At 41.2% G+C, this 14,926-nt stretch overlaps 1 protein-coding gene across 8 annotated transcripts in view; it reads left to right on the forward strand.

Annotated features, from left to right (window-relative positions):
• TENM3 (teneurin transmembrane protein 3) overlaps positions 1 to 14,926 on the forward strand; it is a 1,022,495-nt gene that overhangs the window by 852,202 nt on the left and 155,367 nt on the right. For all 8 annotated transcript variants that reach the window (XM_059882199.1, XM_059882198.1, XM_059882197.1 and 5 more), the window contains one exon: positions 1,968 to 2,206. In XM_059882199.1, coding sequence (XP_059738182.1) covers positions 1,968 to 2,206 — 239 coding nt within the window. The remainder of the gene's footprint in view (positions 1 to 1,967; positions 2,207 to 14,926) is intronic.

The following is a 14,926-nucleotide window of genomic DNA, read 5'->3' on the forward strand; positions in this document are numbered from 1 at the left end:
TCATCATGTCCTTCTCCAGGGGCTCTTCCTGACCCAGGGATCCAACCCATGTCTCCTGCATTGGCAGGTGGGTTCTTTACCACTGGGGCACCTGGGAAGCCCCGCATTGTGCTCACTGTATTCCATGTACTTTACAGTAAGAACGTTAACTCATTTAAGCCTAATAACAACTCTGACAGATAGATACTCTTCTTGTTTTCCATGTTGAGAAACCAAAACACAGAGAGGGGGTAAATACCTCCCCCAAGGACACATACCCAGTGTAGTAAACCAGGATTTGAACCTCAGCAATTGGCCATCTAGGTTCTGTCCTTTAACCCCTTGTTCGTGCTGAGTTGCTTCAGTCATGTCTGACTCTGTATGCACCTGGCTCCTCTATCCATGGGATTCTCCAGGCCGGAATACTGGAGTGGGCTTCCATGCCTCCCCCAGGGGATGTTCCTGACCCAGGGATCGAACCCCTGTCTCTTTTGTCTCCGGCCTTGGCAGGCAGGTTCTTTACCCTTTTAGTGCCACCTGGGAAGCCCCTTTAACCCCCTTAACTTGTTTGATATACTCAGTCTATTTTCTAATAGCCATTAAAACAAATTCCTTTGTATTACAATTTAAAATATCCAGCTGTATCCCATCTAAAATCATCTTGCATGCAGACTGTTTTGTACCATGATGGAACACTCTAGATTATTTCCTATAGTCCCCTGCATAGGAAAGAGAGCAGAGTCTGTTGACCTCACTGAACGTGTTATTAGGGAAAATAATAGAAAAGGTTAGGACACAAAGTAAAAACACAGTAAGATACTCACATGCTATGAAATTTCAAACATGAAAAACATGATGCTTTTGTCTCAATTTGAGGACATTTAATGTTCATAGGAATCTTAAAACTAGTCATCTTTTATAAAGAATTACCTGTCACTCCTTTCGTGTGATCACTCAATTTCTGCTTAGACATTTTCAAGAGAGCAGAGAACTTTTAGAGGCAGTTTGTGCCACTGTCGTTCAGCTCAAACCATTAGGGAATCTTTTCGTGTGTGTGCCTGTGTGTCTTCAACCGCTCAGTCGTGTCTCTTTGCAACTGTGTGGACTCTAGCCCTCCAGGCTCCTCTGCCCATGGGATTTTTTCAGACAAGAATACTGGAGTGGGTTGCCATTTCCTACTCCAGGGGTCGAACCCGAATCTCTTGCATCCCCTGCATTGGCAGGCAGATTCTTTACCATTGCACCACCTGGGAAGTTGATCTAAAAACTCGCTTCACTAGCCTGTTCATTCATTGAGGCTGGTTTTAGAAAGTGTTCTGTGTTTCCTTCCCTTTCTCCATCCCTCACCCCACTAGACTCACTTTGCTGGTTATGTTTGACATAAGCAAAAGATTAAAATTAGTTTGCCTCCCTGGAAAACTGGCCAGCCACCTGTGGCCAAGCTTGACAGTACTCGATATGGGTGGTGGGAGGTGAGGGACAGGTGAGAATTTTCCGAGCACGTCCAGGAAAGAAAGCAGCCTGTTCTATGTGGTCGTGCGTGCTTGTGTATGTAGGCGTACATATCCTCACATGGAGCAAAGCCACACACAGCTATAAAGTCATGGCGTTGCTTTCCTTCTTTGAAATGTGAAGGTGTTCTGAAGGCAGTTCATGACGGGAACTTCCAGAATGGTTTTGTGCAGGAAAATGATGTGGCTAGAACTCCTCTGCAGTCTCTCCAGACACCTCTCCAGACAGGAGTCATTTGTGTGTGTAACTCCTCCTCCTCTATTCATTATAAGTCAGTCTCTTCAAAGTCACATGTTTCTGAGTCGGGTTTTTAGGTTAAAATATTTTCTTAATGTCTCATTTTTTTTTAATTCTATGTAGTAAATGATTTTAAAGCCAGAGAGAGACGGAACGAGAGGTGAGCTCATGCCTCGCTGTCTCTGTCTCTCCGATCGCAGTATATTTGTATCTTACAATGATTTTCTTCTGTCCTGCAGGCATTTCCTATTCAAAACAGGAACAGGGACCACGCCACTGTTCAGCACGGCCACCCCAGGGTACACGATGGCCTCTGGCTCTGTTTACTCGCCACCTACTCGGCCACTACCTAGAAACACCCTGTCAAGAAGTGCTTTTAAATTCAAGAAGTCTTCAAAGTACTGTAGCTGGAAATGTACCGCCCTGTGCGCTGTAGGGGTCTCAGTGCTCCTGGCAATACTGCTGTCGTATTTTATAGGTAAGAGCCCGTTTCTAGAACTCTTTTGTCTATACATTGGGACGTTGCCTGATTGTTCAGTTGGTTTTATGTGTTTATTTGGACAGGGCTTGAATTCCGAGGTTATACATCATGGGCGAGAAGTTGGTCCTGATATATGATAAATGGTCATTCTCATTATGTAGATGAATGGAGAAGCTGTGTTTGCGTGAAGTGCGAGGTCTGCCTTGGATACTCACTAGAGCATCCATCTGTGTTGCGTTTGTCCCTCGTGAGTGTGTTCACTTCTGTGACATTTCATGTCCAGGAAGTAATTCACGCGCTTGCAGGAATGGGCCCTGTGTAGGAATCCCCTTCAGGGCGGCATCAATAGGGAGCTGTCTGCTCCTCCTCGTGATGTTGCCCGTCTTTCAGCCAAGCCCGTGGTCTAAATGTAAAACCCATCACTCAGAGCCATGCTTGTGCACTCAGGAACTTCTCTCCAGAGAGCTGTGCATCCATAAAACAAGGGCTGGATGATGTACACATCCCTCTCTGTGGGTTTCCCACCTTTTTGGATGGAATATTGATCATGGTTTTTTGTCACCTGACTGATTGGAGCTGCTAAGAGAAGTTGCAAATGTGTCTTTTCTTTAACTATTTCAGAACATAGATGAGCATTCAAGCTATTGGCAAATGGCTTATTCAAATGTCAGAAATGACCATATCCAATCTTGATCTAAGTGTGTACAGAAAGGCGTACGTCATCGAAAAGCAAATCATGTTCACTGAGATAAATCACAGGTTATGTGTTTCGCCAAGAACAGCCAGTGAAGCTTCCTCAAGTTTGCAGAGCTATTTGTGATGCCTGGTGAAATTCCATAAGTGAATAAGTGTCACAGGGCTGTCTGTGGAATAGTAGGAGCCTTTTGTGGTAAACCGGTTTCTGTCTTTAGCTATAATACTCCTTAACTATGAATTACGTCCTTAGGAAGTGAAGTGACCATCTTGAGTCACGTCGTTGAAGAGCAAAGTAGAATTTTAGAGCTTGAAGGAACTTAAGAGATAGTTGAGTTGGGGGGAGCAATGCGGTGACACATTACCCACTGTGACTTCCGATTCCATGACCATGGCAACGTCACTCATGAACCTGGCGCCCCCCCACTAAACCCACACGCAGCCTGATCATCCTCATCACAGGCCACTGTCCATCAGAGCTGAAAACAAGATGAGGCCTTTCTGTCATTTTTCAATCGTCTAAGTTAACTCGCTCCTTGTGAAGGTGGTCAAACCAGGTACTGAAAGGGTTGTCGCTCTCTGAGATCACACCAACGATACATCGCTGTGCTGTTTTGTAACACTCGTGGTACACAGGAATGTCACAGCAAGCAAACAGATTCCTAGTATTCAGCTAGAAAATATCCGGCCTTGAAGAGCGTCTCTTCTGGTTAACTATTTGTTCATTATTTGCGTACGTCAACAGTGTACTGCTAGATAATTTTAAAGGGTTTCTCAAATGTAACAGTCATAAGTGGGATGTAATAAATTAAGCATATTAGTAGGGGATTTTTTGTTTTTAACTATAGTACATGCTAAACTGACAAATAAGAACTACACAGGGGTGGAGTTCAGTGTCTGTATTGATGTGTTGTCGGACATCGTTTCTGATCTTAAGTGCCTGTGTCCTATTAAATATTTATTTAATAGGTTGTTAAATGTTTTGAATATCAGCTCTGCTACCATTTAATTTTATTTACACTGTGTGATTAGGAAGAAAAATAGCATTTTAATGTGAGATCAGATCACTATTATTTGTGAGCCTTTCCTCCTTTTAAGGATCTGTCAATGAATATAATTGAATATCAGACTCCTAAATAAAAACTCAAAATGTTCCTTTTTTTCAAATGATCAGTTTTTACTGTTTCATGGTTAGCATCCTACTTTAAACATCTCCCTTTGATTTTATCTTTGTCTGCATGGAATATTTTAAAAATATTCACGTACCCTTGTCAGTTCAACAGATAATTTGTTGAACATTTGTTGTGATTTAGTTACTGTGCTGGAAATTAAGGTGATACAATCCAAGTGTTATCTGACAAAATTACTTTTTTTTTTTTTCCCTTGGAGTATAATTGCTTTACAGTGTTGTATTAGTTTCTGCTGTACAATGAAGGGAATCAGCTGTGTATATATATACACATGTATGTATATATGTGCGTATATTCCCTCCCTCTCGAGCCTCCCTCCCTCCCCACCCCCATCCCACCCACCTGGACTATCGCAGAGCACCAGTCTGAGCTCCCTGTGCTAGACAGCAGGTTCCCTCTAGCTATCTGTTTTATACATAGCAGTGTATGTTTATCAGCACTCCTCCCCCAATTCGTCCCACCCTCTCCTTCCAACCTCCGTGTCCACAAATCCATTCTCTATGTCTGCGTCTCTATCCCTGCCCTGCAAGAGGATCATCAGCACCATATATATGGAATCTAGAAAAATTACTTTTATCATCAAAGAATTAAGCCATCCTTTTATTGCTTTACTTAAGCACACAAATATACTTGGAATTTTCACTGGTCTTTCTGTGCTTAAATAACTCACATTCTTAACACAGTGATTTCTTTGCTGTTGTTTAGGTCAGGTAAAGAATTTCACTTCTTCATCAGTTAGCATGATACATCTTCTTGAGAGTGAAGATACTGCCTTTACCCTTGAAAAGCAGAGGAGGACACTTTGCTCTCCGGGAGGGGGTCCTTTTCTATTGAGTGGTGTAGAGCCGGGAGGGAGATTTGTCCAGGCAGATCAGCCTGATAAACCCTAGAATCAATGGGGAGACCAATGTCATCATCAGATTGACCTTACCACCTTTCACAAAAGCGCAGCCATCCTTAAATTGTTTCCATTCCCTTAGAGGTCCCCTTCCCTCGTGTTGACTGTCAATATAAAGTCAAAGCCTTAAAGAAATAAAGGGCCTGAGGGATTATTTGTCTCCTAGAATTTTCTCACCTTCCAGTAAGGTCAAGAGAAGTTATGAGACTATAGCATTTACCAGTCTCTTCTCTAAGGTAGAATTATCTCAGAACAGTCAGAAAGGAAGGGAGAGAGGAGACAGGCTTTGTGTTTGGTGGTTTTTCCTATCTCAGGGACAAAGTGAAAGTCAGTCACTCATGTCCAACTCATTATGACTCTCTGGACTGTAGCTTGCCAGGCTCCTCTGTCCATGGGATTTCCCAGGCAAGAAACTGGAGTGGGTTTCTATTTCCTTCTCCAGGGGATCTTCCTAACCCAGGGATCAGATCTGGGTTTCCTGCGTTACATTCAGATCCCTATTCCTAACCAAAATTTCAGAGACAGAAGCCGAAAAGAAAGTGAAAATTAATCCCCGTAGGTCAATGTTATATCTTTGCATGCTGCTGCTGCTGCTACATTGCTTCAGTCGTGTCCGACTCTGTGCAACCCCATAGACGGCAGCCCACCAGGCTCCCCCGTCCCTGGGATTCTCCAGGCAAGAACACTGGAGTGGCTTGCCATCTCCTTCTCCAATGCATGAAAGTGAAAAGTGAAAGTGAAGTCGCTCAGTCGTGTCTGACTCTTAGCAACTTCATGGACTGCAGCCTACCAGGCTCCTCCATCCATGGGATTTTCCAGGCAAGAGTACTGGAGTGGGGTGCCATTGCCTTCTCCAATATCTTTGCATCAGTTCAGTTCAGTTCAGTCGCTCAGTCGTGTCCGACTCTTTGCGACCCCATGAATCGCAGCACGCCAGGCCTCCCTGTCCATCACAAACTCCCGGAGTTCACTCAGACTCAAGTCCATCGAGTCAGTGATGCCATCCATCCATCTCATCCTCTGGCGTCCCCTTCTCCTCCTGCCCCCAATCCCTCCCAGCATCAGAGTCTTTTCCAATGAGTCAACTCTTCGCATGAGGTGGCCAAAGTACTGGAGTTTCAGCTTCAGCATCATTCCCTCCAAAGAAATCCCAGGGCTGATCTCCTTCAGAATGGACTGGTTGGATCTCCTTGCAATTCAAGGGACTCTCAAGAGTCTTCTCCAACACCACAGTTCAAAAGTATCAATTCTTCGGCACTCAGCCTTCTTCACAGTCCAACTCTCACATCCATACATGACCACAGGAAAAACCATAGCCTTGACTAGCTGGACCTTTGTTGGCAAAGTAATGTCTCTGCTTTTGAATATGCTATCTAGGTTGGTCATAACTTTCCTTCCAAGGAGTAAGCATCTTTCAGTGTCATGGCTGCAGTCACCATCTGCAGTGATTTTGGAGCCCCCAAAAATAAAGTCTGCCACTGTTTCCACTGTTTCCACTGTTTCCCCATCTATTTCCCATGAAGTAATGGGACCAGATGCCATGATCTTCGTTTTCTGAATGTTGAGCTTTAAGCCAACTTTTTCACTCTCCTCTTTCACTTTCATCAGCTTTTTAGTTCCTTTTCACTTTCTGCCATAAGGGTGGTGTCATCTGCATATCTGAGGTTATTGATATTTCTCCTGGCAATCTTGATTCCAGTTTGTGTTTCTTCCAGTCCAGCATTTCTCATGATGTACTCTGCATATAAGTTAAATAAGCAGGGTGACAATATACAGCCTTGACGTACTCCTTTTCCTATTTGGAACCAATCTGTTGTTCCATGTCCAGTTCTAACTGTTGCTTCCTGACCTGCATACAGATTTCTTAAGAGGCAGATCAGGTGGTCTGGTATTCCCATCTCTTTCATATTTTTCCACAGTTTATCGTGATCCACACAGTCAAAGGCTTTGGCATAGTCAATAAAGCAGAAATAGATGTTTTTCTGGAACTCTCTTGCTTTTTCCATGGTCCAGCGGATGTTGGCAATTTGATCTCTGGTTCCTCTGCCTTTTCTAAAACCAGCTTGAACATCAGGAAGTTCATGGTTCACGTATTGCTGAAGCCTGGCTTGGAGAATTTTGAGCATTACTAGCGTGTGAGATGAGTGCAATTGTGCGGTAGTTTGAGCATTCTTTGGCATTGCCTTTCTTCGGGATTGGAATGAAAACTGACCTTTTCCAGTCCTGTGGCCACTGCTGAGGTTTCCAAATTTGCTGGCATATTGAGTGCAACACTTTCACAGCATCATCTTTCAGGATTTGAAATAGCTCAACTGGAATTATATCACCTCCACTAGCTTTGTTCGTAGTGATGCTTTCTAAGGCCCACTTGACTTCACATTCCAGGATGTCTGGCTCTGGGTCAGTGATCACACCATCGTGATTATCTGGGTCGTGAAGATCTTTTTTGTACAGTTCTTCTGTGTATTCTTGCCACCTCTTCTTAATATCTTCTGCTTCTGTTAGGTCCATACCATTTCTGTCCTTTATCCAGCCCATCTTTGCATGAAATATTCCCTTGGTATCTCTAATTTTCTTGAAGAGATCTGATAGATAGAGTGCCTGATGAACTATGGACTGAGGTTCGTGACATTGTACAGGAGACAGGGATCAAGACTATCCCCATGGAAAAGAAATGCAGAAAAGCAAAATGGCTTTCTGGGGAGGCCTTACAAATAGCTGTGAAAAGAAGAGAAGCGAAAAGCAAAGGAGAAAAGGAAAAATATAAGCATCTGAATGCAGAGTTCCAAAGAATAGCAAGAAGAGATAAGAAAGCCTTCCTCAGTGATCAATGCAAAGAAATATCTTTGCATAGGTAACTGCTGTTAACTTCCTGGTGTCCACCGTTTCAGATATTTGTCCACGCACATATACACCTAGGCTTCCCTGGTAGTTCAGATGGTAAAGAATCCACCTGCAATGCAGGAGACCCAAGTTCGATCTCTGGGTCAGGAAGATCCCCTGGAGAAGGAAATGGCAACCTACTCCAGTATTCTTGCCTGGAAAATCCCATGGACAGAGGAGCCTGGTGGGCTACAGTCCATGGCGTCGCAAAGAGTCAGACACGGCTGAGCAACTAACATACACATATACACCTAGAAGTCCATATTTTTAATGCATTTTGTACCAGATTTTTCTCATTCACTAACCTATCATTTTGGAGAAGGGAATGGCAACCCACTCCAGTATTCTTGCCTGGACAATTCCATGGACAGAGGAGCCTAGTGGACTACAATCCGTAAGGTCGCAAAGAGTCAGACATGTCTGAGTGACTAACACACACACACAAACTATTATTTAGCACCTATTTTTAATTAAACAATTTCCAAAAATGCATGACCATTTTCTTATGCATTTGTGTGTGTGTTTGTGTTTGCAGGGTATCTTCCGTTGATGAAATTTTTGATCAGAATAAATTCTTTGAAAGAAATTTTCTGTGCCAAAGCATAGGCATGTCTTAAAATTATCAAGCCAGGTCCAAGTTACCCTCAGTTCATACAGCTATCAGTGCTACATATAATCAATATTTTTAATTCTTAGCAATCTCTTAGGTAAAAATATTTTATTGTCATTTTCATTTTTTACTAGTAGGGCTGAATATCTTTTCAAATGCTTATTTACCATTTGTAATTTTCCTGTACATGTTTTAATAGCCTAGTTTCCTCCATTTTTCTTTTGGGGTTTTTATTCTTTTTTTAGGGGGCAATTGTACATGTTGATTAAGGATATGAATCATTTGTCATATGTTATATATTCTTCCAATTTATTCTGAACTTTGTTTTTGGTTATCTTGCCATATATTATATGGAATTTTTTAAGTAATCAAAGTTATCAATTTTTTCTTGTCATTTCTAGTGTTCATGTTATACCTATAAATTCTTATTTACTCCAAGTATTATTTTTTAAAAGTCACTTAAAAATTTTCTTCTGGTACTTCTGTGGCTTTTTAGTAACCATTTTTAGCTCAGCATTTTTCTCATCACTCCACTCTGCGTTAAAGGTTCAAATTAGCCCTTTCTTCTAGAAGCTCCCAGTCAAGTGATAAAGATGTGTGCAAATGTTTGTATACTGTACACTTTTAACAGAACATGCTTTCATAACAACTTTTTCCAAATGAGAAAAAGAGAGAGAGAGAGAGAAGGAAAAGAAAAGAAGGAAACGCCTGCCCCTGGCTGAAGATGTTGGGGAAAGACTTGATGTAGGAATAGCAGGTGATGTTTAAGAGATGCAGAGGAGTTCATTTCTCTGGGCTTGACATCACAATGGTTGGTGGGAGATCACCATGAGACAAGGTCATCCGAGGCGGGGAAGGAAGAAGCAAGAGCTATCCAGAACGGTGCCTGTGGAGGCTCACGATGTGCCACTGCTGTGTTCGAAGCTGCGTACGAATTTCCTCACTTCATTTTCCCAGCAGCCCCGTGAGTTATCTCTGTTTAACAAATAGGATACTCTTAGAAAAGCACTTCACCTTAAAGTCACACGGGCCAGTAAATGACAGAAGCTGGACTGGAAACTGCCAAGGATCCCAGGACATTATCTACGGGGCCTCCCATGAGGTTTCTGAAGAACTGAAAAGAGGGAAAAAACTGAAGAAATGGAAGCATTGTAGTGAAAAAGCATCACATTTATGTTTTGAAAAATTGCTCTAGTGGCATTCCAAAATATGCAATTCTAAGACAGAAAGTCCGAACTTGGGCTTTTCAGACTTAACAGCTCCTAGGAATCACCTGGGGATGTTGTTAACATGCACATTCTGATTCAGCAGATCCAGTGTGAGAACAGAGTCTGTGTTTCAGACAGGCTCCCTGGTGACAGTGTTGTGGTCCATTGCAGCACAGTCAGATGCTGTGCTTGATGAAGGAAACATTTCTACAGTGTCCAGTTCGTAGCCACCAGACACACATGACTAGAGAGCCCTTGAAAAGTGGCTGCTGTAACTAAGAGCCTGGAGTTTAGGTTTTATTATTGTTAATTAATATGAGGGGCTTCCTAGGTGGCACAGTGGTAAAGAATCTGCCTGCCAGTGCAAGAGACACAAGAGACGCAGGTTTTATCCCTGGGTGGGGAAGATCCCCTGGAGTAGGAAATGGCAACCCACTCCAGTCTGCTAGCCTAGAAAATCCCACGGACAGAAGAGCCTGGCAAGCTACAGTTCAGGAGGTCGCAAAGATTAAGACACAGCTAAGTGACTGAGCACACACACATGCACTCAAGTAATTTGAACTCAAACAGCTACATGTTTGACTGGTGGATACCGTTTGGACAGTACAAAGGTAGACAGCGCTGTTAGAAAACTAGTCTAAGTGGGAGATCATGAAGCCATGTTGTGACAGAGAAGTGAGCGGAATTGAGAAACCATGAAGAACTGAAAAACTATGATGAAGCTGATTCCTAATAGAATAGATGGGCCATGATTTATCATATCCCAGTTCTTAAAAATCAAATGTCCAGGTCTATACATATGGCAGACCTCTTTTCAACAGAGTCACATGTGGTTTTCTTTAGATCACTGAGCTCCTGATTAAGATCCTTCTCTGACGCATTATCTTTAAGTTGATATGCCTTTCCACAGTGAAAATTATCCTGATTACTAAACATAAACTTTAGGTTCAATAATAGTGGTTAGTGATACAGCCCTATCCAAAAAAAATAGCTGTCCCACTTTTTCTGGGCCCTAATTTACTCCATTTTGTAGTGACATTACTTTGCCAACAAAGGTCCGTCTAGTCAAAGCTATGGTTTTTCCAGTAGTCATGTATGGATATTGGACAGTTAAAGCTGAGTGCCGCAGAACTGATGCTTTTGAACTGTGGTGTTGGAGAAGACTCTTGAGAGTCCCTTGGACTGCAAGGAGATCAAACCAGTCCATCCTAAGGGAAATCAACCCTGAATATTCATTGGAAGGACTGATGGCTGAAGCTGAAACTCCAGTACTTTGACCACCTGATGCAAAGAGCTGACTCACTGGAAAAGACCCCGATACTGGCAAAGATTAAAGGCAGAAGGAGACGGGGATAACAGAGGAAGAGATGGTTGGATGGCATCACTGACTCGGTGGACATGAGTTTGAGCAAACTCCAGGAGTTGGTGATGGACAGGGGATCCTGACGTGCTAGTCCATGGGGTTGCAAAGAATCAGATGCAACTAAGCAGCTGAACTGAACTGAACTGTTTTTCTAAAATCTGAAAATTATGAAGATGGGCAGTAGTCAGCAGTTGTAGAATGAATAGAAAGGAGATAGTCTTTTGGTTACTATTGCTTCTGCTTCTGCTCACAGTTATGGGATGAGTAGGCATCTTGATTATTGTTCTTTACTCACAGAAGGCTCTTTTTCCTAGGTGGGAGATACCCTGAAATTTTGACTTTCTACACATTGAAATATGCCCACAAATCTTACCATAAAGTGTAAACATCATTGAAACGTTAGGAAACACTGGTCAAAATATGTTGAAATTACTATGTTAATACCAGTGAAAACTGCAACAAATCAAGCCAAACTTCAAATAGCACCATTATGGACACAACCTCATAACGTGACCATATACTGCTAGGCAGAGTCTGAAAATTCACAGAATTATCATGGGAAATTCCATGTAAGGTAGCACCAAAAGAGTTTGCACATATATTAAACTTAAGGGAAACTCGAGAAAACAAAAATCTTATCAAAATATATTATGCTTGGGACTTCTCTAGTTGTCCAGTGGTTAAGACTTCACCTTTCAATCAGAGGGTGTTCGGGAGCTAAGATTCCACATGCCTTGTGGACAAAAAAAACGAACCGTAAAACAGAGGTAATATTATAACAAATTCCATTAAAGCTTTAAAAATGGTCTACATCAAAAATTATTTTCAAAACACTACATATGTTAGCATCGTTTCTCAATTTTTGGCCCTTTAGGCCAAGTTTATCACAACCCACTAATCCCCATAACTAATTTTTTTTTATAACAGCTTAGAAGTGTTGACTTTGTGCTCAGTTGTGTCCGAGTGTTTGCGATCTCATGGTCTGTAGCCCACCAGGCTCCTCTGTCCTTGGGATTTATCCAGATAAGAATACTGGAGTGGGTTGCCATTTCCTATTTCAGGGGATCTTCCCCACCCGGGGATCGCACTGATATCCCTTGTGTCTCCTGCATTGGCAGGTGGATTCTTTGCAGCTAGCGCCACCTGGGAAGTCCATTATAACAGTTTGTTAAGATATAATTCAGATACCATATAGTTCACCCACTTAAAGCCCACACTTCAATGGGGATTCGTATATTCATACAGCTTTGCAGTCATCACCACAACCAATTTTAGAGTACTTCTATCACCCACACAAAAAAACAGCCCTGTATCCCTAAACAGACACTTCCTATTGCCTTCCAAACATTCAGTAATCTTTTTTTTCCCATGAAACTCTGAATTTGTAAGGGGCTGGTTTATGGACTCATTTCCAGCGACAAATAACTCTACATTGTTTTTCTCATGAACTTCTGACATAGGCTGCTAACCAAAGAACTACTCACATTTTCAATATTCCTTTTCATTTAGGAAAAAATACTATGCAGTTATTTATTTCCTTTGAACAGCTGCTACCAACTGATTCCTAAAATAGATGTTGTCATACATCTGCTAAAAAGGCTGTTTAACAACATAAGCATTCCCTAGATCAAGCAAAACATAACCTGTCGGATCCAGGTTCATGGTAGTGATGATTCCTTAGCAGTTATCTGTCCTACTTCTGGGTCTATTTGCATTTTATGAATATCTTTACCTCTCTGTGTACCTTGATATTGATTACGGTACTAGCGATATATATGCAACTCAGGGTCAGGAGGAAAAATAAGCCAGCCCTTTAGGCTTTGTGAAAAAAATCAACCACTTAAATATAGATGGCAAAATAAAATGTGTTGTGACATTCTTTTTTTCTTCTTCGACATGTCTTTGTCATAAAAGTGATGTTTTATTAGGTTCTTGAACACAGCCGAATGATGAATTATATACCATTTTTCACAATGGCTTCTTCCCTTAGCTCTTAGTTGTATTACACTCAGTAAAATGCATTTTGTCTGAGATGGAATGGTGGCATTTTTAATACTAATGTGGTGTCACCACAATATAGGAAAAAAAATTGTAATTTGGGAGAATGGCATTGAAATATGTATAATATCATATATGAAACGAGTCGCCAGTCCAGGTTCCATGCACAATACTGGATGCTTGGGGCTGGTGCACTGGGACGACCCAGAGGGATGGTATGGGGAGGGAGGAGGGAGGAGGGTTCAGGATGGGGAACATGTGTATACCTGTGGCAGATTCATTTTGATATACAGCAAAACCAATACAATATTGTAAAGTTAAATAAAATAAAATTTTTTTAAAAATCTAATTTCTTAGGGGGAAAAAAATAAAGCAAAGTAAAGGGTTTTCAAAAAAAAAAAAGAAAAAAATTGTATTGCTCATATTTTAGTGGGTTGAAAATTGTAAACTGAAAATTTTAAATCAATAGATCAGTATTTTATCTCATTTATCTTCTACATGATCTAGCATATCATTTAGAAACCTAGAAAAGATCGAGAGATCACTTAAAATTCAGTTCTTTCTCTAGCCACCTCTGTATAATCATTTCAGTGACTTCTGAATTGAATCTATAGTGGGGAAAAATCAATATATTGTACACTTAGAGTTTTTTGATGTTATAGATTTTTTGCTGCTATTTATTAGCAAAACATAAAAGTGTTTAGTTTTAGGTTGATTCTGGTATTACTCTAAAGAAAAAAGAGGTTACTACCAAAATCAGGTACAGAAATGCAGAAATACAAATGCAGAAAGTGTGTTCTTCCTCTCCTCACCAAAAAGCATTTATTTACTCTTAGTTTGGTGGGCTTCCCTTGTGGCTTAGATGGCAAAGAACCTGCCTACAAAGCAGGAGATGCAGGTTCGATCCCTGGGTCAGGAGGATCCCCCAGAGAAGCGAATGGCTATCTACTCCGTCATTCTTGCCTGGAGAATCCCATGGACAGAAGAGCCTGGTGGGCTACAGTCCATGGGATCGCAAAGAGTCAGACACAACTGAGTGAGTTAAAGGACACTTTAACTTTTCAAAGTAAATAATGTATGGGAAATAGTATAAGCAGACTGCTTTTACCATTCAAATATAAGACTGTCCCTGACTTGAAAAATGTCCAAGGACAACAGCAATAAGAAATACCTTTAAAGTCATCTAAACTCCAGTTTGTGCTATAGATAAATATTTTGCCTGTGAAATACAGGGCTGTCTTCTTTGTTTTAGGCTATCATTTTTGCAGAATGTAGCGACAACTCCTGACTAATGACAAGTGGAAAGCATAATACAATATTTACCATTTCAGTGCTACATTGCATAAATATTTAATCAGTGTTGCATATGTCATTTGCTTTAACGTTAGTGCTACTGAGAGCAGAGTGTACCGAGAGAAATATCTACATAGAGAGGAGTGAAAGAAAAAGTAACTGGCATATATGAGGTTAAAAAAGCTTGATGGATTGCTAGGAATCTTAGGAATGAATTCAGCAGAAAACCTCTATTTCCATTGAATCTATGTTCCAACAGAGATTTCATCCTTAAATAAAACAGATCAAAGAAAATGCACGTGTGTAGCGACTCTTTTTAGTTTATTGTTCCTGTGTCATCTTAGAATGTCTTCAGACTACTCACATCTTGTCCTTCCTTAACAATACGATACCACCGTTTCTTTAGTGGCCTAAGAAAATAACATCAGAAAAGGAAGTGACCATTCATTCATCCATCCATCTGTCATTCTTTGGACATTTAATTATTGAGACATTATCACAGATAGTGCAGTGAGCAACCTTACACAGTCCTTGTCCTCTTAGAGATTATGTCTTAGAGACAGTAAACATTGAGCGGTTAA

Source organism: Bos taurus, chromosome 27 (genome assembly GCF_002263795.3).
Source record: "Bos taurus isolate L1 Dominette 01449 registration number 42190680 breed Hereford chromosome 27, ARS-UCD2.0, whole genome shotgun sequence".
Classification (NCBI taxonomy): Eukaryota; Metazoa; Chordata; class Mammalia; order Artiodactyla; family Bovidae; genus Bos; species Bos taurus.